The sequence below is a fragment of the Python bivittatus genome, unplaced genomic scaffold (genome assembly GCF_059951505.1).
Source record: "Python bivittatus isolate LINGU-HERP-01145 unplaced genomic scaffold, Pbiv_v1 ctg000020_np1212, whole genome shotgun sequence".
Lineage (NCBI taxonomy): Eukaryota > Metazoa > Chordata > Lepidosauria > Squamata > Pythonidae > Python > Python bivittatus.
Genome location: NW_028277030.1, coordinates 51,612,164 through 51,636,356, shown reverse-complemented (window position 1 = coordinate 51,636,356; position 24,193 = coordinate 51,612,164). Strand labels below are relative to the sequence as shown.

At 34.5% G+C, this 24,193-nt stretch overlaps 1 protein-coding gene across 3 annotated transcripts in view; it reads left to right on the top strand.

Annotated features, from left to right (window-relative positions):
• Positions 1-24,193, top strand: part of EPHA7 (EPH receptor A7) — a 171,870-nt gene that overhangs the window by 6,144 nt on the left and 141,533 nt on the right. For all 3 annotated transcript variants that reach the window (XR_015795784.1, XM_088138575.1, XM_088138569.1), the window contains exon 3: positions 3,660-4,329. Coding sequence is in view for 2 of the 3 variants with exons in the window: in XM_088138575.1 (XP_087994701.1) it covers positions 3,660-4,329 (670 nt within the window). In the remaining variant the exon portion in view is untranslated. The remainder of the gene's footprint in view (positions 1-3,659; positions 4,330-24,193) is intronic.

Genomic DNA, 24,193 nt, shown 5'->3' with positions numbered 1-24,193 from the left:
TAACTAAAAAGGAAGATCATAAAAACAATCCAGGCACAGGGTGGAAACAAGTCTAATGGCTTTTGGAATGTATGAAATGTTAGCTGAATGCTTAAGATGAGTATTAACTGAAGTATTAGCATTTCATACTGATGGAAGCCTTTTAAGAAGAGGATTAGAACAATTTTGGAACAGATTGTAGCAGTCCAGCTTTGAAAAAATTAAGGCATATGCATGGTTCAGAGAGAGGGAGAGAAAAGAAAAAAGTTGAAAACTAATCCAAATATAGCTCACAGTTGGGCAATGTTTGATAACTGGTAATTGGATTTAATATATTTTTGGGTCTCCAAGAGTTGTAGTGATAGAGCAGTGATAGAATGGGTTAGGAGCAAGATTTTTTTGATTTCTTTTTCTTGAACTTTCGGTAAGGGTTTGTTGATTATTTTTTAAATACTATTTTAAAATATTAAACTTGTTGTAGTACTTTTCCCACAGTTTTGGAACGTTTACCTACTGTAGTTGACAGAAAATCATGCCATTAATTTTCAGCAACTCTAAAATTTGGCTGTGGGAGTCACAGAAGATTTAGAAGGTTCCCATTCATCCAGGACATATACTGTAGAAACAACAGTTACTGACTATTTAGATTACACTTACAAATATGTGCTATAAAAACCAGTGGTCTGATTCATATGTTTTTTTTAAAAAAAATATATAATATGCTTTCCATAGATAATACAGCTTAGTAAAGAAACAGCCTGTATACTTTTAGTACGTAAACAGTATGTATTGTGCTTAGACACACTTTCCTTTAATATTTGCATCCCATGATTTGTTAATAGTTAATTGACAAGAATGAGTATAGTTTTAATGCCCACTGTAATTTATTAATTGTTAAGAAATCAGGATTAATATGTAAAGCACTTAGCATTTTCGTTATCCTGGTTCTGGTGTTGTCTTTGCTTTCCTTTCTGGGATTAACTACAACTGAACCTGATCAATAATAGTTAATCAGTAGTGGTTAATGCTAGGATTATGCAAGGAGTTCGTAAAACTTGGTAAAGAGAGAACCTGGAAAATAAGCATTATTAATGACAATGCTTATGTCAGTGCTGCGATGACAGAAAGGGCATTAAGTCAACCTGCCTTATTGCTTGAATTATAGGTACACAGTACTAAATAATCAATTGATCTTGCAAGAGGTCTAATATTCAGGACACAACGTAAAGTATACCAAACATTTTTTTATTATTATGTGGCCCATTTCCCAACATTTTATCAGATATAATGGTTATACTTAAAGAAACTCAGCAAAACATTTCTAAATGTAGTTAAATTGAACTCTACATTTATATAGCTACTTTGAAACCAAGCATATATGACAATATTAGTAGCTAAATATTTGTCACTTTTGGTACACAACTTGAATTTGTTTTTATTAGAATGAAATATGTTGAAGATTTAAGATTTACTTGGGTAAATTTGAAATATAAACTTGAACTGTATCTAGTGTCAGTTAAGATTATTCTATTTTATTTGAAAATAGATTATTTCAGTTTGAAAAGTTTATTCATGTTACATATAACATGTAATCATAAGCGTTATGATCATGTAATACCTTATCCAACATTTCAGGCAGTTTCAGGAACACAATTATAAAAGTGAATCATATGAACTTTGTCTCATGTGAATTTGCTAAAAAATTGTCAGTTATTTCTTCTTCACATTTGGTCAAATTACTTTAAGATTGAGAATAGTCTTATTTATGAACTAAAAAATGTTAATACTTACAAATACTGTTTCTTTTTTCCTTCAGGAACAACAACAACAACAACAACAACAAAATAGCTGGGCTATAGTCAGTTATAATCCTGTAATGACAGAACACTCTCTCCTCTGTATCTCAGTAGATCTGAGGCATGTGGGATGGGGGTGTCCACTTATGTGAAGTTATACACAAGTCCATTGAAGTGGAAATAATATGGACCAGGGAGCTGAGTGTCTCATTTGAATGACTCAAAAAAACATGAATCAATAACTTAGATATTGGCTAGTGAATAAAATACAATATTAGGTGAATAAAAAGATTAAATCAGAAATGGCTATCTTTGTAGTTAAGAGTTCATGTGAAAGCCTACTATTTTTTTAATTTGTTTTTTAAATTGATAACCAATTTCATATGTATGTAAAATTTCTGATATTACAGTTAGAGTATCACATTTCTTGTGTGCCAGAGAATATTTTGAAGGTACATTATTTTCATGTATCCCAAATTTCTGTTGACTTGATGCAATGGAAAACTCATTAATTTATAGAATTTTATGTACAGACAGTCCTCTACTGTGATGGAATGGAATTATGAAGGCCAGGTTCGGGGAGATAAGCATTTTCTTAACTCACCGAAAGAGCGTGGGAACCACAAGAGGATGAGGCTGGCACCTCCCTGAGGAAATCATGGTGTTGTGGCTGCCTGGCTTGGGAGCTGGGGTTTCAGTCTGGGAAGATTCTTGCTAGAGGTTGTAGCTAATAAACATAGCTGAACTGATTTTGCACTGTCTCTTAGAGTTCTTTGGGCTAAACCTGACATCAATCACATCTACTTATGAATCTTTGTGTTACAAATTTTTGCCGATACAAACAAACCTGTTCACAACTTCAACCTAGAAGGTTCTGGAAGGCGGGAGCAGTGTGGGAAAGGGTTAGTTTATGGCATGTCTGCATACATATGCTTGGCAGCACTGTCACACATTGAGAGGCATGTTTTGTATATTTGGTTGGACTTATGAAAAAAAATGGACTAATGAACAGCCTCTTGGAATGTAACCTGTTCGTAAGTAGAGGGATGTCTGTATATATTTGCACACATAGGTCAAAGATTGCATGAAGTATACCATATCATACCCTCAACTTGGGAATCCATTTTTGGATTGTTTTTGGAGCTGTCCAATAGAATTCGATGTGATTTTCTCTGTACCAAATAGGTATGATTTTAGCCCTTACCAAATATAATTCAGACACTATAATTGGGAACAATAGTTGGAAAACATTTGTGTACTTAACAGAGTTTTTAAAGCACCCCTTCTCACATTGTCTAAGAAACAGATGGAAAATAAAGGAAATTTGCCTGTGTTAAACCGGTTATTTTGGATCTGTTCCTATGGAGCAATAATAGTTTACCTCACTGTAATTATTAGAATGCAACCCATAGTTTAGAGAGTTAGTGATGCAATATTTTGGGGTTTCTTCCATACTGACTGTATTGACTATAAATGCAGTACACTAATTCATGCTTTTAATATTAATAAAGCACTTTAATATGATTGAAAATTTTTCTTTATTGACAGTCATTTTGTAGGGTAGACCGAAATTGTTATCACCGTATTGGTTATTCACACCAGAAATAACACTTCAAATTAGGGATGTTTAATCTTTGGTGCTGTTACATCTGCTCTCTGCCTATTAATTTATTATATTAGGCATTGGATCATATCATTCCCCTCAGTTTAAAAAGTCTCTCATTCCATGCTAAACAATGTAAGTTGTCAAAACATATGCTCTGGTCACTAGGAGTCGAAAACAACTTGATGGCACATAATCGATCTTGTACTATATTTATACTTTAGTTTTTCTTTATTAGAAAAGTATGTCTCAGTATGGATAACTATGCCTTTATGTTCCAGTGGGAAGAAATTAGTGGACTGGATGAAAATTACACGCCTATACGAACATACCAGGTATGCCAAGTCATGGAACCCAACCAAAACAATTGGCTGCGGACTAACTGGATCACAAAAGGCAACGCACAAAGGATTTTTGTAGAACTAAAATTCACTCTGAGGGATTGTAATAGCCTTCCTGGAGTCCTGGGGACATGTAAAGAAACGTTCAACTTGCATTATTATGAAACAGACTATGACACCGGAAGGACTATCAGAGAAAACCAGTATGTAAAAATAGATACTATTGCAGCTGATGAGAGCTTTACCCAAGGTGACCTTGGGGAGAGAAAAATGAAACTTAATACAGAAGTGAGAGAGATTGGACCTCTGTCCAAGAAAGGATTCTACCTTGCATTTCAGGACGTAGGGGCCTGCATTGCTCTGGTTTCTGTCAAAGTATACTATAAGAAGTGCTGGTCCATTATTGAGAACTTAGCGATTTTTCCAGACACAGTAACTGGGTCAGAGTTCTCATCCCTAGTTGAGGTCCGAGGAACCTGTGTCAGCAGTGCGGAAGAAGAAGCTGAAAACTCTCCTCGAATGCACTGTAGTGCAGAGGGAGAGTGGTTAGTACCAATTGGGAAGTGTATCTGCAAAGCTGGTTTTCAGCAAAAAGGAGACACATGCGAACGTAAGTAGAATGCATATTTACACAGTTACTCTTTTACTGTTTTTAACAAATGCCTTTTTAATGGAAGTGCTGTCTTACTCAATTCAGAGAAGCCAGAAATTTGAGTGTCTCACACTAGAGAAATAAATTCTGTTCGGGAATGGAAGACAACAATTGGATGTTGCATTTAGAAAAGCTATTAAAGTAACTGTCAAACTAAACAGTAGTTTACTTTCCTAATGCTATTACATATATTGCTATATGCAGTCACATGATGATATTTCATAAGAAATAGGCCAAAAAAGCCATTCAGTACTTAATGGTTCTTTAAAATACACTTGAGAAAACTGTATCTAGCAGAGAAGATATCATTAACAGTCCAAAGATTACTTGCGGTATATTCAGTAGCTAATTTATAGGAAAGTATGCAGAAACTTTTAAAAATATTAAAGTTCTGATTAACACACCGAGAAGCAGTTCAGGATGTAGTATTGATAGGAAAGCTAAAGATATGTGGAATAAATAAAAAAAAAGGAAAAAGGGCACTATGAATAGTTTCTTTGAACATTTGTATCTGAAATCTTGGGACAGAACCCAGGAGTTCCTCCTCTTTCCCCTTACAGGCCTCGATATGCTTCAAAAGGTTAGATACCTTCCAGAGCAGATTTTGAACAGACTTAGGAATTGCAAGGTATAGGGAGGGATATAATTTTTCATCTGCAAAATTGCTTCTATCAGTGGAACCAAATTATTGAATCCTTCCCTTTGTTTGGAAGAAGGAGATCGAATTTGATCTGAAAGACCATTTTCAGAAGTTAGATATATCACATAGTCTTTTGCAAATTGTATATAGATACTCCTTGTACAGTACTGACCTGATGCTGATTTTGGCATGGGCAAGGAGCACAGATGCATAACCTTTTTTTGGCTAGGGTAAAAAAAAGTTTTAGGTGGGTTAGGGGCCACTTTTCTAGATATACCAGACAAAATTGAATATATAATGGTTGGTTTGATTACTCCTGCCATGTATAATTTTCTCTTTTTATCACGTTAAAACATCAGTTTGATAAGAACAAAGTCACAGAAGGCTGCACCTAAGCCTTTCGCGGCCTTAGCTTTTGAACCTCTTATGTAGGGTTATGGTTATCGACAGTAAGAATAGATGTTTCGTTAGCTATTTACCATTGGTCCTGCTGGTGATGGGGGAGGCAAGTAGTGCATTTGCAGTGAAGATATCTGTCATGAATGATGGGTTATGAATGTATATCATGTGGCATACATATATTCCTTGTTTAGCGACCACAATTGGGATAAACAACTAAATTGTTAAATGAAGTGGTCGCTAAGTGAAACTGTGTGCTTATGATCTTACTTCAGCTTTCCTTTGCTCTACAGACCTGCAAAGGTGGTAAATGTGAGGTTTGGTCATAAAGTTACTTTTTCATCACCGTTGTAACTGTGAACAGTTGCTAAACAAGGCATACCTATATTACTGCTGGTTTTCTTCATTCTTACTTTCCAGGCCCAAACAAATCTGTTAGCAGTGGGTGAGAGCTATGTATTACAAAGGATATTTCAAGTATTGAAAAACTACCCACATAAATTAGTTCAGTGTCTATATCTTGCTTAAAATACTGACAGAATAATACTTTGTGTACCTCAGATTTCATCATGAAAATTCTTTTTCCCACCCAGTCTTTGATCTTTTTTAAAACTGACTTTGCAGCGATCAAAATAATGTATAATAACATTTTAAATGTTATTGTTTAGAAAAAACTTGTTAGAATTAAAAGTTAAAACTAAAGATTTATGGAGATACAACTGTTATAATTAGAATTCAAGTAAATTGTTTATTAAATAGGTTTCTTAATTTTAAACTTCAGTGATGTCAATTGAAGCATTAAATGATAACTTGCAGTTGAATGTCTCTCTGTGTTCATTTTGCAAGAACACTTCTCATGCTGGCTTGCTGCCAGAGAAACTGCTAAAAGAATATACTATGTTGGAAGTGATCCAGATTTTAATTTCAGAGGGCTGAGGAAGGAAGTGGTTCTAACATTTGTGTTCTTTCAAAAAGTGATCTTGGTAAAAGTTTCCAAATAAAGCTTTATCTTATATTGTAGCAATTTGTTGTGAGAAATATGCGGTTAGTAAGTGCTACCCATATTAAAAATATAAGCTGACTAATGTTTGAGAGACATATTTTTCAATAATTCCTCAGCTCTGATTTTCTCAGTGATAGCTTTAATGATCAAACAGGTGGTAACATATGTATACTATACGATTATAGCATTAATGGTCAAACTGGTAGTTCAGTACATTCATGGGATCAAATTTGCTATAAACCTAACCCTACTATTAATTCAGTTGAATATTTTGTTTTTGTCAGATTTTGTAGAACAAACAAAAATCAAATTGTTGTGTGATTTTTAAAGCTTTTTTTAGCCTTTAAATTATATGTACGGTTTGCATTTATTTTCACTACAATATAAAATGTTCATGGATCATATAGAAATGAATGTTTGCACTGTAGTTCAGAGTCTGACATTTTAATTTCCTTATCCATTTGCCCTGATATACATATATTTCAGGGCAGAGCTTTTTGAATTTGCAAAGTTAATAATCTGTTCTGGGGGGGAGGGACTAAAGAGCCTGAATTTAGCCCCCTCCTTCTCCTGAAAAAAGTAATTAATACCTGACTTTTGATGCGGCAAAATGTAATATTGTCCCTGATCCTAGATGGATAACAAAAGAAAACCTTTTCTTTGTAATTTCTTTTTATGAATTGGCCAATTAAGTAAAATGAGGTCTAAACTCAAGTACATTTCAGTAGAATATATTTGTGTGTGTGTATGTATGTGTGTGTGTGTTTAGGATTACTGTCCAGATAATTAGTTTTGAAATACACTGTTCAAATATTTATAAATTGCAAACTAACAAATGTCTCAAGGTGGTTTCTAAAATGTATGAATAATACCAAACTATTAAAAAATCCTGGTTAAAACGCATATTTTCAAAGTTTATTTGAAAAGCTTTGTTAAAGGCTTAAAGCACTATCAGTTGTCATGCTTCTGAAGGAAACATGATTCTGAACTCAGAAGTAGCAACTGAAATTACATGATTCCAATCTCTGTCTATATAAGCCTCCAGCAACCAAGTGCAAGTCTGGAGTACTAATAAATAGTAGGGATAAAAATTAAGTATATATTTTTGTATTTAGGTAGCTCTGATGCAAAATTTGTATACCATCACCAGGATTTTGTATGTTGCTACAATCAAATCAACAGATGTTAATATTGGCATGGTATATTTTTTTAGAGTACTATATTATGCTGATGTTATATATAAACCATTCTTGTGTACAGTGTATTGCAATATGTAGATCCAGAGAGTATTAGCTTATACATCATAGCATTTACTCAGATTTAAGCATTTTGCATATAAAACATTGTGAGATACAACTTAAATTCCACATTCACTGAAAATATTCACTGAACATATTGAGAGGAGTAAATATGCAGAAAAAAGAAAAATGATTACTGATTTTTTTCCCCATCAAAACACAACTTCTGACATACATTCTATTATATTAATTGTACAGTGTTTTGCCTTTTGCATCACATTAGCTAAGTTAGGGTTTAACACTTTGTATGTCCAAATATGTGTAAGCTATACAGGGGGATAGTTGTAGATGGAAAATATCTCAGAAATTTATTTTCAAATGCAAAATCGATCTTGCTGTTTAGCATTGCATCTGTCTAATAAGACATGCCAGCTCCCTCCACCCAATTTCTTTGACTTTTGCCCAGTCACTACATACATACATATATGCATTCATGCATACATACATATAAAAAATTCTTTCTGTTTTAGTGAAAGGGTGGGAAAAGAATAATAGTAACATTAAAAATAGAAGGAACATTCCTAATGTGAATAGATTAAGCATTCTTTATTATTTAGATTTAATAAGTACATTAACATTAAACATGTTCCTATTATTATTGATAATAATTCATAATAGTGTTTTTAGAAAGTATTTCTGCAAATGTAATTTTCAGATAAATTGAAATTTGGAGGAATACCCTAAGATTACTTTCTCACTAGCAAAATTCTCATTGTAGTATATGATATAATATATAGTTTCTCAATTATAAAGTTAAAATTAATGAGTTTTGTTTTTGTTATGTGGGTGAAAAACTTTGAAAAATTCTATAGGCCATATTTTCTCAGCTATTTATATGAGTTATATCTCTGTTTATTTTTAGATTTATATCTTACTTTTCCTCCAGAAGGTCAATATGGTATATGTATAGGTAGTCCTCATTTAGTGACCACAATTGGGACCAGCAACTCAGTCATTAAGCGAAGTGATCTTACTTCAGCTTTCCTTTGCTTTATAGAAGCAAAGCTATGAAAGCCGTAAATGCAAGGATTGGTTGTAAAGTTACTTTTTCATCACCATCATAATGGTCACTAAACAAGGCAGTTGCTAAATGAGGACTAGCTGTATTCCGTCTTCAATTTTTTTCCCGGCAACAATAAAGATACAAGGTATATTAAACTGGGAAGTAGTGACTTTCCACCATATCCTGAAGCAGTCTGTTTTACTATTGAAGGGCTCTTACTATTAGGGCATTTCTGCTGACATCTATCTGAAAGTTACTTCTTAATTTAAGCCTATTGTTTCTTGTCCTGTCTGAAGATCTCTGAACAATTCTGCCCGCTCTTGTATGTGAGAGCTCTTGAGGTATTTGAAGGTAGCTATACTTTAGTTAATACAAAATTTTATTCCTATAGAATTTTAGCAATCAGCCTGATAGTTCTTATGGTAGTGGAGTAGTTGTGCTTCCCATATGTAAGATGTACAATATGAGTTGGGCAGTCCAACTGGAGATATGCTTCTGTTCTTTAATGCACACCAGGAGAAAAAATGTACACGCTGAAGCATGATGATAAGACAGGATAAATGTCCACAGTTGGACTATGCAGATTGCAGCCTTGACCATGTATATAACATTTGATTTTGGGATACCTCCTAAAAAAAGATGCATAGTTGTTAAGGGACTAGTTTTACAGATTTGGATATTTGGTCTTTACGCAGGTGCTAGAACTAGCAACCTGAGATAAAATGATCTATGTAAAGAAATTGCTTGTACAAATAAATGGCATATAATTTGTCTTTCTGAAGTGCTTTTACTATAATAATACTGTCTTTAAATAAGCTATGTCACTTCTTATTCAGATAGTAAATGGATATTAACCATCCTCCTTTTTCCTCTCCCTGTTTTATTATTACTTATCTTCCTGTTTAGTCAGCTGTACATTAGATTCAGTAGTTTTTTATAGTTCCAAGATCATAATGGCAATGCAGCTTATCAAAACCCTCTTGTTTCCAGAAATAAACCACTAAAAGGGCCAATCAGTGCATCTGTTCAAGAGTTTTTCTTCTAATATAAATTGTGACATAAATATTAAAATATTTATATTCATTTTTGTAATATATTACATAGAAATCCTCATATCTATATTATGGCCATTATTTTTATAGAAAATAATAAAATAATAAACATATTTTTAAAGTGGTTCACTATAAAGGTAGATATGTGCACTTTCCAACCAAAGAACATTGTGTGTGTGTGTGTGTGTGTGTGTGTTTGGGGATTATGATCCATTCAAATAAATGATCGAAAGCCAGTCTGGTGTGTTGATTAAAGAAACCAGGAGACCATGAATTGGGTGATCTTGGGCTGATCACTCCCTCCCAGCCCTAGGAAGAAGGCAATGACAAACCACTTCTGAAAATATTGACAAGCAAATTGTCTGGACTTGTCTAGGCTGTTTCCAGGAGTCAAGACTGACTTGAATGCAGAAATATATAAAAGTGATAGGAAATACACATTTTGGAATTGCATTTTTAATAATGTATTAGATTTATTACTCATTGCATTCACAAGACACTTTATAGTTTACAATGAAGAAACGAAATAGAATAAAACTTGATAAAACCCCAAACCTATAGAACAGTCATCTATGTTTTCTGTGCATAAAATGGAGTGGATAATACATTTTTTTTGGTGACATATTTGCACAATTGGGCAAAGCATGCCCATGCCCATTCATTCACTTCACTAAACTCATGCATTCACTTAACTGTCAATATATTTTTATTGATGAATGCGGAAATTCTTACACAGTCATCTTTATCTGAAGAAACCATGGAATTAGTGCTTTCCTTGACAGTTACCTGCTGCTGAAGCTACTTTTATATTTATTGCCACTTAAGAATATGATTTTAAAAAAATCAGTTATTGCTCTCTTACTTTTAACTTTAAAAATATATGATCTTACTGTTTTGCCTCTGTTGTGCAACCCCTGAACTAAAACGGTAGTGTAGCTGATTAAAAGCAATAAGATGTTCATTGAATGTGGAAGTATAGGTATTAAATCTGAAAGGTTATGAATTAATCTGTTTCATATTCATGTGCTGCAAGACATAAAGTAGAATTTCTGTAAGTGTCTTACTTACTGAATGAGTATACTGGCTTTTCAGAAATTTGTCAATATTTCCAAGTTTTCCAGGAGAATATGAATAGTTGTAAAGCCTTTATAAAAGCTTGTAAAAGATGAAGGAGGCATTTGGGAGTGTTATAGGGGGCTTCAACTTTTATTGTGAGGGGAAAGCCTTTCAGGACAGCCTCTCTTCTCACAATAAATAGGAGACATACAACTGCTGCAGAATGCTCCAGTGAAAGATACAGATACATTTCTGTCATGACAGTCAACAGCCATTACTATCAACATATTGTGGAAAACAACGTGAGATATGCTTGGTAGAAAAGAATTTGGGAAGGAGACAGATACATATTTCTTGGAAAACTTATCCATACACAGCCAACATTGGCAGTCTTAACTCTAAAGACTAAACACGGTGTAAGCAGCTGGACCATCCTTACAAAGATGAAGAATCCAGGTAAAGCCTATTACAGTATATGGTGGTACCTCGGGTTACAAACGCCTCTGTTGACGAACTTTTCGGGTTACGACCAGCTCCGGCCGCAAAAATTTACCTCAGTTTGTGAACTCTGCCTCGGGGTACGAACAGGATACGTGCCACCATTTTCCCTCCCGTGACACGGTCCGCGGCCATTTTTCTGCCCCTGACACGTGGTCCGCGGCCATTTTCCACCCTGACACGTGGTCCGCGGCCATTTTTCCGCCCCTGACATGTCCGCGGCCATTTTTCCTCCCCTGACACGTGGTCTGCGGCCATTTTTCCACCCCGACACGTCCGTGGCCATTTTCCGCCCCTGACATGTGGTCTGCGGCCATTTTTCCGCCCCTGACACGTGGTCGTAGGGAGGGGGACTCTCCCTCCAAGCAATAGCCGCCTCCCTGTCCTCCACGCCAGAACGGATTAACGCTAATTACATTGAACCTTATGGGGAAATTTCCTTCGGGTTGCGACCAGTTCGGGGTGAGACCAGAGTCACGGAATGAATTAAGTTCGTAAACCGAGGTTCCACTGTACTTACATACATACCCATTTTTTTCTGGATAAGCAGATGTTGAGCAAAGCAATAAAAAAGGCATAAAGAAATTAAAGGCATGAGATAAGAAAAGGAAACATAGATCTAGTTTACATGTAGTCCTCGTTTAATGACCACATTTGGAACTGGCAACTCAGTTAAGTGAAGCGGTCACTATGTAAAACCATGACTGCGCTTATGATCTTACTTCAGCTTTCCTTTGGTTTACAGACCTGTGAAGGTCGTAAATGTGAGGATTGGTCACAAAGTTACTTTTTTATCACCATCGTAACAGCGAATGGTCACTAAAGGAGGTAGTTGCTAAACAAGGACTACCTGTAACACCATCAATCATGCCTCTATATTCCTTTTATCCTCGTAAACCATCCTAGCCTCCACTATATCCATAAACTATTTTATACATTGAAATTTCTTCTTTAAACTGCTCGCTTCTCCTTTTTTGGAGATCTCAACAACTCCATTCACCCATGACCAGCTTGTTCTGCCCCATTCTTTTTTTTTATTTCACATTTTTGCTTAGAGATTTGATCTTTATTCATTATCTCATGACCAAACTACCAAAAATAATTCTTTCATACTGATTACTTACTTTTGTATTCAATTCACATTCATTTGGCTTCTATTCATTCTGAAACTCTCTCCTATCTATCTATCTATCTATCTATCTATCTATCTATCTATCTATCACCACCCATCTTGTTAGAAAACGACTCTGGGTGGTTTACAGAAAAGATAATTATTAATTAAAAATACAATATAAAAATTAGTCCTAAATAAATGATAAATATCTTCTGAGAAGTGATGGTAGCTAGAAACTTTTAGGCTCAGAGAGCATCATCAGGGCACCAGCCACCCCCAGGATTGATTAAAGCTCTTCTTGCTCCACACAAGGTGGTAGAACTTGTTATTTTTATTTTACACACTTCTCAAGTACCCCATCCCACTGCCTTTAACTTCTGTCTCTCCTTACATACCCAGTTCTCACTTCCATTTAATAAAATGGACAACCATTTTTACAGCCCTATTCACTTTTGCTAGAAGTTTGCTGCAACAGACCTCATTATCCATTACCCTTCTGTCAATATTTTTAAGTCTTAAAATTCATTTTCTGTCTTTAGTAAATATTCTATCAATTTATACAAATTCATTTACCTGCTCTACCTTTTTTATCATTTATGAATAATTTTCATTTGTTTACTCTTTTTCCTAGTTGGCGAAAATGCCAACTATTTTGGCATTTTGTTTATTTTTCAAATCCATATTTCTTGCTGCATCATAAAGTCTATAGCAAATCACTTAGAGTCTTTTCCAATACTATGTAGGAAAGTGAATAACCAACCATTTTGAATATAATATTAACTGGACTAAATAAACTGGGATTAGAAAAATGAAACTAAAACATAGAATATCCAATTTCAAGGAATTTGAAAAAGCCATCTGTTACAGAGTATATCAACAGTTGTGATACTCAATTTTTCATTACTTTCAAAGAACAAAATAATCAAAATGTACTCCAGTTCAACTGAATCCCTTTGTGAAAAAAAAAGGGATTCCCCTGATCCTCAAAGAGATGGGAAGGTATTTACTTTTTATTAATTTAGAAAATATTTGTTAATTTTTGCCATAGTTAAAGTTGTGTTTTTGCTAGATTTGTGGTTATAGTAAAATAAACCTTATTTGACAGGACACTTAGGTATCATAGATAACATGTGTTTAAATGGAGTATATTTTACCTTTCCAGAGAAATTTGTTTGGTAGAAACAGTGAAAGGCCTGGGTCGTAGGTTGCAGCTGGTATACCCAGGAAGTGACTAACAAAGATCTAAGAATATGAGTACTAGCAAAATGTCATCTGTATTATGTGGAGAGGAAATTTTTGTCATTAAGGAACTTCTGGTAAGAATGAATAATTTGTCTATTTGCCTTTATATAATATTTCAGTTTTTCAGTCCTAAGTTCTTTCACTATGTTTCTGAACTGTCTGTTTTGAACTGATGCAAAAACATGGTGAAAAAAACTTATCACTGAAAAACTAGATTATATGAAGTCAAATGAACAAGTGTAGATGAAAATTTTGTATACAAATTATTCTCATGCTTTTTCATGCTTTTCCCTACTTTTTTCTTTTTTAATGAAGGAACTTCACAATATTCAGAGAAATACTCCAGATCAGTTTGGAAAGTACAAATTAGGTCATTTCATAGTAAGAAGTGAACTAAATGAATTTTGCACGCAGCCCTATTTACTGTAACAAGTACAGGTTGCCAGTATTTTGGTCTCCTGAAAGCTACCACTACATGTAGTCTAATTGTTTGTCATTAAAACAAATAGAATGCTCCATTTTTTAAAAAAAATTAATTTTTAATTAATAATTAATTTGAGTTACACAGAATAGGCTTGGACCTGAGCCTATAGTGTGGCACCTTCCCTGGGTTCCAGAGTGCCTTTGCATCAGATGATGATGATGATGATGATGATAGACTGCAAAAAGCAGGCCTTAAATATGATCAACAATATCTCTGGAACCCTCATAGGCTTCAGAAAAATTTGCCCCATATGAATTGCTTAGAAAATAAAACAGGGCAGATAAACTGAAGTAATATAGAACATCAAGGGAAGTTTGTAAGGATGGTAGAAGGCACTCACTAATTTTCCCTAGGGTAAATGAGTGTTCAGTTTCAAGATTGTCAAATGTGACCCTGCAGCCCATATGATGCTCTCAACGGGTTGGAGCACAGAACCTGACTAATTTAATGTGGGAGGTGGGGAGAAGCTGGCAAAAGATGGAGTTTGAGAACAGGCCAAATCAGGTTGCACAGAATAAAATCCAGAAAAATTTCCCCAGTGTATCCCAATGGTAGAGGCAATTGAGCTGAGGATGTTGCTGACTCCTTGATTAGCCTCTGTTATGTCAGTGTTAGAATTCTAGAAGCTGTCCTCTGTTTGCTTTTAGTATGTTGTTCTGCTTCATTTTTTAATGCAAGCATGTTCAAAAATATGGGCCTGTAGAGTGAAGCAAATTTAGAATTCCATCAAGTCAGATGGGATGTATAATTATATTCCATCTGTAAGTTTGTTGCCTGAAAGTCTAATAAGTCTAAATTCTTGAGTGAAATATCAAATATCAACCCAGTCTTATCTGTTGTAGATGAAATATTTCATGGCCATACTCTTTATGCATAATATTTGCTCTTCTCTTACTCTTGGGTGTGGTATATATTGGGCCCACTAATGCTGCCTTTATGGCCAATCAGTGAATATAAACACAAAACAAATGTATATTCAGTTTTCATACTAGAGATGTTCATTCAAAACTTGAAATGGAAGATATATATAAAAAAACAGAAAATAAAAAGAAAATAAAAATAGATTCACATGGACAGTACACCAATCTCAGTTAAGAATGACATTAGGGATTTATTCTAATATTGACTACTTCACATGATTTGTTAGGAAAGATATCTTAAGATTTGAATTATTGTCTTCATTTTAGAAACATTGGCAAGTATTCTTTGGAAAGAACATTGGAATCTCATTGAATATTTGGCAGTGGGAGACAAAATAGATATATTTGTCAAGTTTAAGAATTTTTAGGAATTTAGATTATGCACATTTCATATTGTTATTATTCAGTTTTTATATCGGCTAATGATATAATTTTTGTAGTTGAGTTTTGAACTATATAAATGTTATATTGGAAAGAACATTTCTCCCTAAGACTACATATTTCATATATTGTTTTTTGTTTAAGAAATTGCACATTTAAAAAAGACCCATCATATCTTTAAATAATTGGTATTAACAGCTTCCTCCCCTATGTGTTTATTTATAAAACATACCAATATTCCAGGAGGATGAATAACAATACCACTGGATTGTTTTATGTATCCAGCCTTTTTCCTTCAAAATAAAAGTACTTGTAACTTTTTTTAAAGAGTCTGTAATACAGAGTTTTGTCCTGAGTTACATATGTAGGTTGTTTAAAGTGACTGAGGCAGTATAGCTATGCATAGGGTAGGAGTCATGGTTATCTTGGAATTTGGAATCTAAATTTTTATGTCAGATGCTTTCAACAGCAAGAGTTTATTCCTGTATTGGAGAACTAGAAACAATTGATATACACCTAACATACAGATTCAGCAGTAGCATTCAATTTTCCTTCCCTATAATATTTCTTTTTTTTTTTTTTAATCCGCACTCAATTGTTACCGATTCTGCGGTGACTGCCTGGACGAGTCCCTGCAGTTTTCAAGGCAAGGTGTTTTGGAAGTGGTTTGCCAGTGCCTCCTTCTTAGAGCAGAGCCCAGTTGGCGAGCGCAGGAGGCGGGGTTTCCGTTGCTTCGCGCCTTTTTTTGGGCGTGTGTGGCTTCTGCGTTACCGGCAACTTGGTCCTGTCTCCCGTGCAAGTGCCGCCAGCATTTTTCCTCCCACCGGGGTGAGAGTACCCATTTATCTACTCCCGTAAGTTTTCGAGCTGCTGGGTTGGCAGGAGCTGGGGAGGAAGCAGGAGCTCACTCTGCTGCATGGAGCTGGGCTCGAACCGCTGAAGTGTCGACCATTTCTGGCCAGCAACTTTCAGCGTCATTAAGCCGCTGCGCCACAGTGTCCCCCTTAATATTTCTTTTACCACACACTATATTGCATAAAAGAAAATGCACATCTTGGTTTTTAATGTTAGATTTTTGCAGCTATATACTTGAATATTTATTTCTATTTCATTTTAGGAGATACAGGACATTCATTATTGATTAGTACTGAATAGATAACACATCTAGATGCCAGTCAAAAAAACTGGAGGCTAGGAGAATATTGACATTGATTGATGGATGTGCCATGAAACTACATATATTTTGATCATTTGGGCATGAATCCAATGTAACACGGCTCCAAAGATTAGACAATAATTCTTTGCCTGAGTTATCCAAGCATACATAAAATTTGCCTGAAACCAGAAGTTTATAAAATCATTGTCATCCATTAAGAAAAAAGTTTATTTTACCTGGTAAATAAAATCAAACATGATAAGATGAGAATCCAGACAGGAAATTTAATATCTCTGTGTTACTGACATGCTACCTTATAATGCTGTTTTCATACTCATACCTACTCGTACAAAATAGACTGAAATAGGGTGATACAGATGTGCAGAGATACATTTGATTCTCTGTTTCAATTTTACTTTTTAAACAGCAAATATGATCACCTACCAAGTACATTTCTTTCTGGCACAGTCTTTGGAAAGATTGCAATCTACAAGAACTCTGCTGTCATCATGGAACTTTCCTTTGTATTATTATAGTTGGTACTGGGCATTTTAACCTATCAATTAAGGATCTCTGTGGATCAGTTAATTACGACTTGAAAGAACTTGCACCTCTTGAGACAGCCTCTTATTGCTGTGCTTTGGGGCTAATCATTCTGTGAACATCGGTAGAAATCATCCAGTGACAGTCTGCAGCTGGCCATTCAACTGCATGGTCGTCAGATGCTTTCAGTTATTGGGCACGGTCTACAGAACCTCTCTTGAACTCCTCAGGGACTGATTTTCCTCAGTGCCACAGGTTCCTACTTTAGAAACATTGCTTTGCATGTTGAGCCAAAGACTATATTACAAACGTGTTAAGGATTTATCATCTGCGTTTTAGCCTTTGTATTCCTGTGTGAATAAGTGATCTGCAATATTGTAGCTCTCTAAATGGCCTAGATATCTTTTCCCTCCCCAGTTAGATTATTCCATTGTATTGAGAAGTGTAAATAGAAGAAGGTGCTGGTGTTACTATGTCAAAAACTGTCTTATTAATTTGACTACCTGGCAGTATTAATGGAATGCATGAGGAGTTTTTCCTTCTCTCCTGTAGTTTGAGAGACTATTTCTCCTCAGATTTAGTTAGAACAAGAGCCTGATCTGCAAATGGATATATTTTTCTACAATAAATATTCTAGTTTACCATTTTAAGGCTTTCTTGCAAAAAATGATGCTGTTTGGGAAGAAATGAGAAGATTAAGTCCTAAGCAATGACAGAGACAAGAAATGGGGGACTAGGGATTAGAATGGGATTGGATTCTATCACATACTGCACCTGTCTCTGGAGACAAAATGACTTGTTATCCAGTTTTTTCATTGATGGCAATAGCATGCCTTATTAGAATCTAATTCAGATTGAGCCAATGAAAAGTCACTCATTGACATACAGTGTGCCTCCAGCTAATTCCAGTTCTGTAGTTACACAAAAATATTTGTCATCAGAAGTACATTGCCATCACATATTTAAATAGTGACTAGGTGGCTAGAGGTATTTGCTAAATAGAAAAGCTGAGGACAAATACCTGGGTTTAAATATTACAGTGAAAATGCTCATTGTCCATACAGTATATATGGCAACAAAGGATAGTAGTTTATTTAGCTATGAAAGTGAGTTAAGTGTATTTATTTTGACAAGCAGAAATGTGAATTTTCCTCCAGTTCTATATTATTTTGTTTTGTTCTAGTTTGCTCCATGGATTCATCTATCTTCATTGTTTCTATGATTATAGTGAGTGAAAGGATTATTTTGTGGTGGTGGCTTTCATACTTCATGTCTCTTTTACAAGGTAGAAGCTCCTTCTGTATCATTGGGCAAGTGAAGTGCAGTAGCAATAATAGCAACAAATCATCTGGTTTATATTTTAATCTGTTTGATGTAGGAGCTATTCAATTCCTACAGTAGCCCAATGTGTTCTTGATGTGGAACAGGAAGAAAAGCCTGCTGCTTCCTGAGCTAGTCCCGATGATCAAGCCTCCAGTTCTCCTTAGAATTTAGTTGAAGAAACCTGATTTAGCTGCTTGGAAATTGTCAAATAAATAAATAAATTAGAAATATAGCATCAACATAACCACAAAACAAAGGTTTTCTCATTTGAAGACTTCAGTTTGGTCTTATTCACGTAATTCAGCATATAGATGTTTGACTCCAGCTTACAATTTCTGATTTATTATAATTAAGGCCTTTCATTGAATTAAAAACTAGGCCAGAGTGTTTAATATGACTGTATTTTTCTTTGAATGTAGAATTGCTCCTTTGTGTAACTAACACTACAACTTGTAACCTGAACTCTCTTCCTTCTTACTGGGTTTTCAGGTGAGTTTAGTGGCATTATTTAAAAAAAAAAATAGGACAGGGCGTTGGTCTTCCTTTTTTTAATTTACAAGCATAGCAGCATTTTGGTGGGGTGATCTCTGACATCAAAGCCTGCTTGCAGGAAACTCAGCTGTAAGTGCAGTTAAGAAGCAGATGAGCTACATACTGGTTAAATTCTGCAGTCATGCCACATATCGGTTTCTTCAAAATGCCACTGGGAAACTGAGATAAATACTGCAGCATTTTCTGTGTTGACATGGTGTTCGCCTGTCTGACTGCATCCTTCCCAACAGACAGCACTGAAGCAATTACTAAATAAAAAGACATCTGGGCCAAGGCTTGGCTAGTCAAAGAAGGACAAACTCTTGTGTTTAAGGGTATAGAATCCAATCGATGAAAATGTCTGGACCTGTTAGTACCTAAAAATCTGAAGGCCACTGGGAAACTCAGAGAGGGTCTTTTGTTGTAGAGATAGAAAAGAGGCCCAAACAGTGACACTTAGAAGGAAAGGGGTCAGCCAGTAGGATCATCCATCTTCCTCAGTGGCAGCTTTCTGTCAGCTTCTAACCCCACTCAGCAGAGGATCTAAACCTCTATTGTTGATACCATCCAATTCTCAGCCAAGTGTAAATGAAGTTAATATTCACTGACCTTATGCATACCCAATGAAGGCCTTCAGTGTCATCTTGGAAATAATGTTATCTGACACTTCAAAAGCAAGTGCTGGCAGTTTGTGTATTTTTGTGTGTGTGCTGTGCAAGTAAGCAGAACTGTGTTGTTTAGCTAGCAAATTGTTTCTCCCCCTTGATATATATTATCACTAAGAAAATATTTTTACTCTATATCAACATAAGTATAATTTGGTTCTTTTTTTTTTTTGGTTTGTTGGTTGCTTTTATATGCTGGGCTAGTATAGTATATAATAAATGATTGTTATGGATGTAACTCTTAGTAAAGAGTATGTGCTAATACTACTAAGTATGTGTAGCAGTTGTAAAACTTAAATACCTGTTCTATAAAATTTAGGAGTGCGTCGCAAGATACATTTGACTATTTTTTTCTCTGAAAGGAAGCATGCTGAAAGCAACTAGCAAGACTTACTGTTGCTCTTATTTCTGTTCATTGTTCTACTGTTTATGTAAAATCTTATTTTCAAAAAAGAATGATCAGAAATTAGTTTAAAAATTGAAAAACTTTTGAGTGAAAAAACCCAAACATAATCAAAAGTTATTTGATTAAAAATGCCACTTCTTTTTTCACACAAACAGAAACTTTGTAACTAATTCCTTTTAGGTTTAAAATAAAATAAAAATTCAGGATGTGTTAATCTGGACAGCCTTTTCTGGGGTTGTCTGCCAGTAAGAATGAATGAAATATGTAGTGTTTGGATATAAGACTCTGTCAGTGGTACTCTTCGGCTTTGAAATTATTTCCTGAGTAAGATTGGTCTAGCATTAACTTGGAATGATTCAAGTAGTATTTCTTGCATGCCTTTTATATCCTTTGTTTTAACTTTGTGCTAACTTTGCCTTTGCTTTTTTGTTCTTTTTGGAAAAATAAATGTTGATTAGCCATCTGGATTATTACTATTTACATTAAAAAAAGACTAAATAATGGAAACATCAAATCCATTGATTTTTATTGCCTTAGCATGATAGTATTTATGTGATTTAAATTGCAAGATGCTCTTGGAATCCTAGATAAAGTTGAATTACTTTATTATTTTAACCTACTGCTTAAAAGGACATTGAATTAAGTCACTGACACAGAGATTAAAACTGCATCACATCTTTTATTAATTTTCCATAAATATTTATTACTGGCTATGTTCCTGTGTCAGAGTAATTTTATGATCAGCTGTAAATCACTGTGTATAGAACTACACAGTTCAATCTCATTTACCTGAGTGTTCAGAATTAATTGATTAAAGATTGCCAGAACATTTTCATGTTTGCCACCTTGAGTTCCTTGGTAAAAAGCTTATAAATATAATAAACAGAGAAAAGCTTTAAGATATATGTCAGTACTGATTTCATCATATATGTTAACACTAAATTATATAGAAGCAATTAGAAGTCTGGTATATTGGAGGGCTGTTTATGTAATAGAAAGGGTGGTTTACTTTCAAGTTGTCCTGCCACTAAAATTATTCTTTGATTTTATCACTTATTAAATGTAAATCCATGAACAGGGTTTTTCCACCTATGGGATTGATTGATCAAAGGCAGGTAGCTAAAGTAAGTGCCATTTGTAAAGTAAACTCAATGGCAGGATTTTCCTTAATTATCAGCCAAAGCCTTGTAGCATTTCAAAAGGTAACAAATATATTACGATGTAAATTTTTATGGGCTGTTCTCTATTAGGGAGTTCATTTGATGGATATTTTTGAGTTCAAGTGTGCACTTTGAACAATAAATTAATTTCATTCCATGTATTAGCCTACAAACTGCATATCTGGTTAGTGCATTAAAAATGTGGACTCAAAACAAAACAACAATCCTCCTACATTCTTATAACAATACAGTATATTTGCAAATTAGGTGTCAGATTAAAGTCTTATTAGACATGTATTGTTTCCTATATGAATTTACATTGTTCTGTACATTAGTGATACCACATAACATTTAAAAAACATATACATAATAGGGACTCTTCTTCAATCTAGGCTTAACTAGATAACAGTTCCAATAGAATTTATATAGACAGAAATAATGTTGTTACTTTATTCTGCTTAGATTAAGTCCGCATATGGAATATTGTGCTGAATTCTTGATACCACATTTTAAAAGAAGATTAATCTTCAGAAATGTGCCCAGAAGAAGGACAGAAGGAGTTCTGAAAAAGATTAAAATTTTATGTAATAATAATATTGATCATTACAGAATGATTTTTAAACATTTGTTTCTTTTTATGGTTTATTTTTATTGTACACAGCCCAGAATCACATTTGTGAGATGGGCAGCTATATAAATGGAATGAATGAATGAATGAATGAATGAATGAATGAATGAATGGGATATTTTTAGATTACAGAATAAACAGTAGATGATACAATTGCTATCTTCAAATATTTGAAAAAAATATTATAGCTGGAGCAAATTTAGTCTGTTTACTAATCTAGAAAGGAGGAAGATAAAATAAATTTTGCCAATGAAACTTGCTGGTAAATCATCAAACAGAATTGGAAAATACCAATTTGGCCTGCTGTGTGCTCCAAACTTTTGAAATACTGTTTTCATAACGTAGTAGCTGACTAGGAGGCTATGGTACAGGGTAAATATATGCAACACTGTTTTATATCTAAAGATTTAATTGTTTTATGAAAAAGGAAAAAAAAAGTTACTGGATGCAATCGTAGTGTTTCTTGTTTTCAATACTGAATACGTGTTTTGCTTTTTTGATCAGGTTTACAAAATGTTACTGTCTTCATAGGCCAGAAACCAAACAAGTGATCCTCAAATAATGTAAATGGAAAGTGTTTGGTTAAAGGAACACTTCTGTTTGTTTTTCCTGTAAAGAAAAGAAGTAAAGGTTCTTTGTACTAAATGTCAGCAGAAGATTCATTACGACAATAGTGACATCTCTAGCTGTGAATTGTGAATTTTTGAGGAAGTGGCAGTTTTTTCTTTGTAGCTGTCTGAGGGGAAGATAAACTAGTATTACCAACAACTGTTTCAGTATTGCTACTCTGGCCATCTTTAATTTGCCACTGTGTCCAGTACTTCCTACCAAGAGATTTAAGCAAAGCGTCATGTAGGGAATGTGAAGATAACATATCCTGAAGAGTTAGCATTATTTTTATCCTGATTAATATCATTGACAGTGGGGCAAGGTTCTAAGAGGCAAAGTTTGACCCATTTCTGTAATTCAGAATAATAGGTAATTTTCACCTTTTCTTTCTCTGGGTCTCTGTAGGAAAGGTCTTTATGGATTGGAGTTCAACGTGTATTGCGTTGTCAGCACAGCTGTGATTTCTCTGACAGTTACATCAGTAGAAAAAGGGAAAGGAGAAAAATGGAATTAAAGCATGAAAAATTGCTTTGTTCTCTAGAGTTCTAGGAAATGGGTTTTTGAAGCTCCATACAACCTTTAGCACCTCTGAAGATAATTAAATTCACAAAGAATAAACATCAAAATTGCATTTGAAAAATTTAATATTGTAGGAGGAAAGACAAAATAAAATCAATTGCAAGGGTAGGTAGAATATTTTATAGTGAGTAGTCTGCATTATTCAATTAAAAAAAGTACATGTCTAATAAAAAAATCACCTTGAAGCCAGCAATTAAGAATATTCTACTGTGTTAAAATGAATAAAACAAAAGAGATGATATTGGATGAATATTCTTTTATTTTTACATTATGCATACTTATTCTGAGTCTATGTAGACCAACTGTTGGAACATTCTAGAAATGAGCTTTCACCAGGAATATATTCTCCATCCCATGTGTGAGTCCAAGCAAATATTTTCTTCATTTCTCTCAGTTTCTTTAAAAAAAAAAAAAAACCTATCTGCAGCAATAATATATTCTGAAATACTCACTTTTTTGGATAGATTTTTATTATGCTAGATTTTCCTGGTAAGCATTCTCACATTTATTATATTCAGATTACAATGAGAAACTTGTGAACACCATTTTGTTGTGTTGTGCATGCTTTATCTTGTAAGATCTTAATTGGTTTAAAAGCACCATTAGATGGACATTCTCTTAGGATTTTCCTCTAGGAATGATATTTGGTGAGTTCTAGTTCATGCCATTACAGCTTGACTTTAAAAAAAAAAATCCTCTTAGCATTACAGGTAGTGCCATCTGTTTGTAAGTCATTTGAAGTTACAATGGTGCTGAAAAAAGTGACTTATCACTGGTCCTCGCACTTAGGATTGACACAGCATCCCTGCAGTCATGTGATGAAAATTTGGGAGCTTGGCAACTGGCATGTATTTACGATGGTTGCAGTGTCCCAGGGTCATGTGATCGCCATTTGTGACCTTGCCAGCTTGTTTCCAACAAGCAAAGTCAATGGGAAACTCTGTGATTTGCTTAACCACCGCCACAAAAAATGTCGTAAAATCGGGTGCAGTTTCGTGATGCCTTGCTTAATGACCCCATCACTTAACAATGAATTTTCCAGTCCCTTATGTGATTGTAAGTCGAGGACTACCTGTATTGCAGGAACAAGCCTTTAGTCTTCTAACAGAACGACATTTCATCCAGAGAAGCT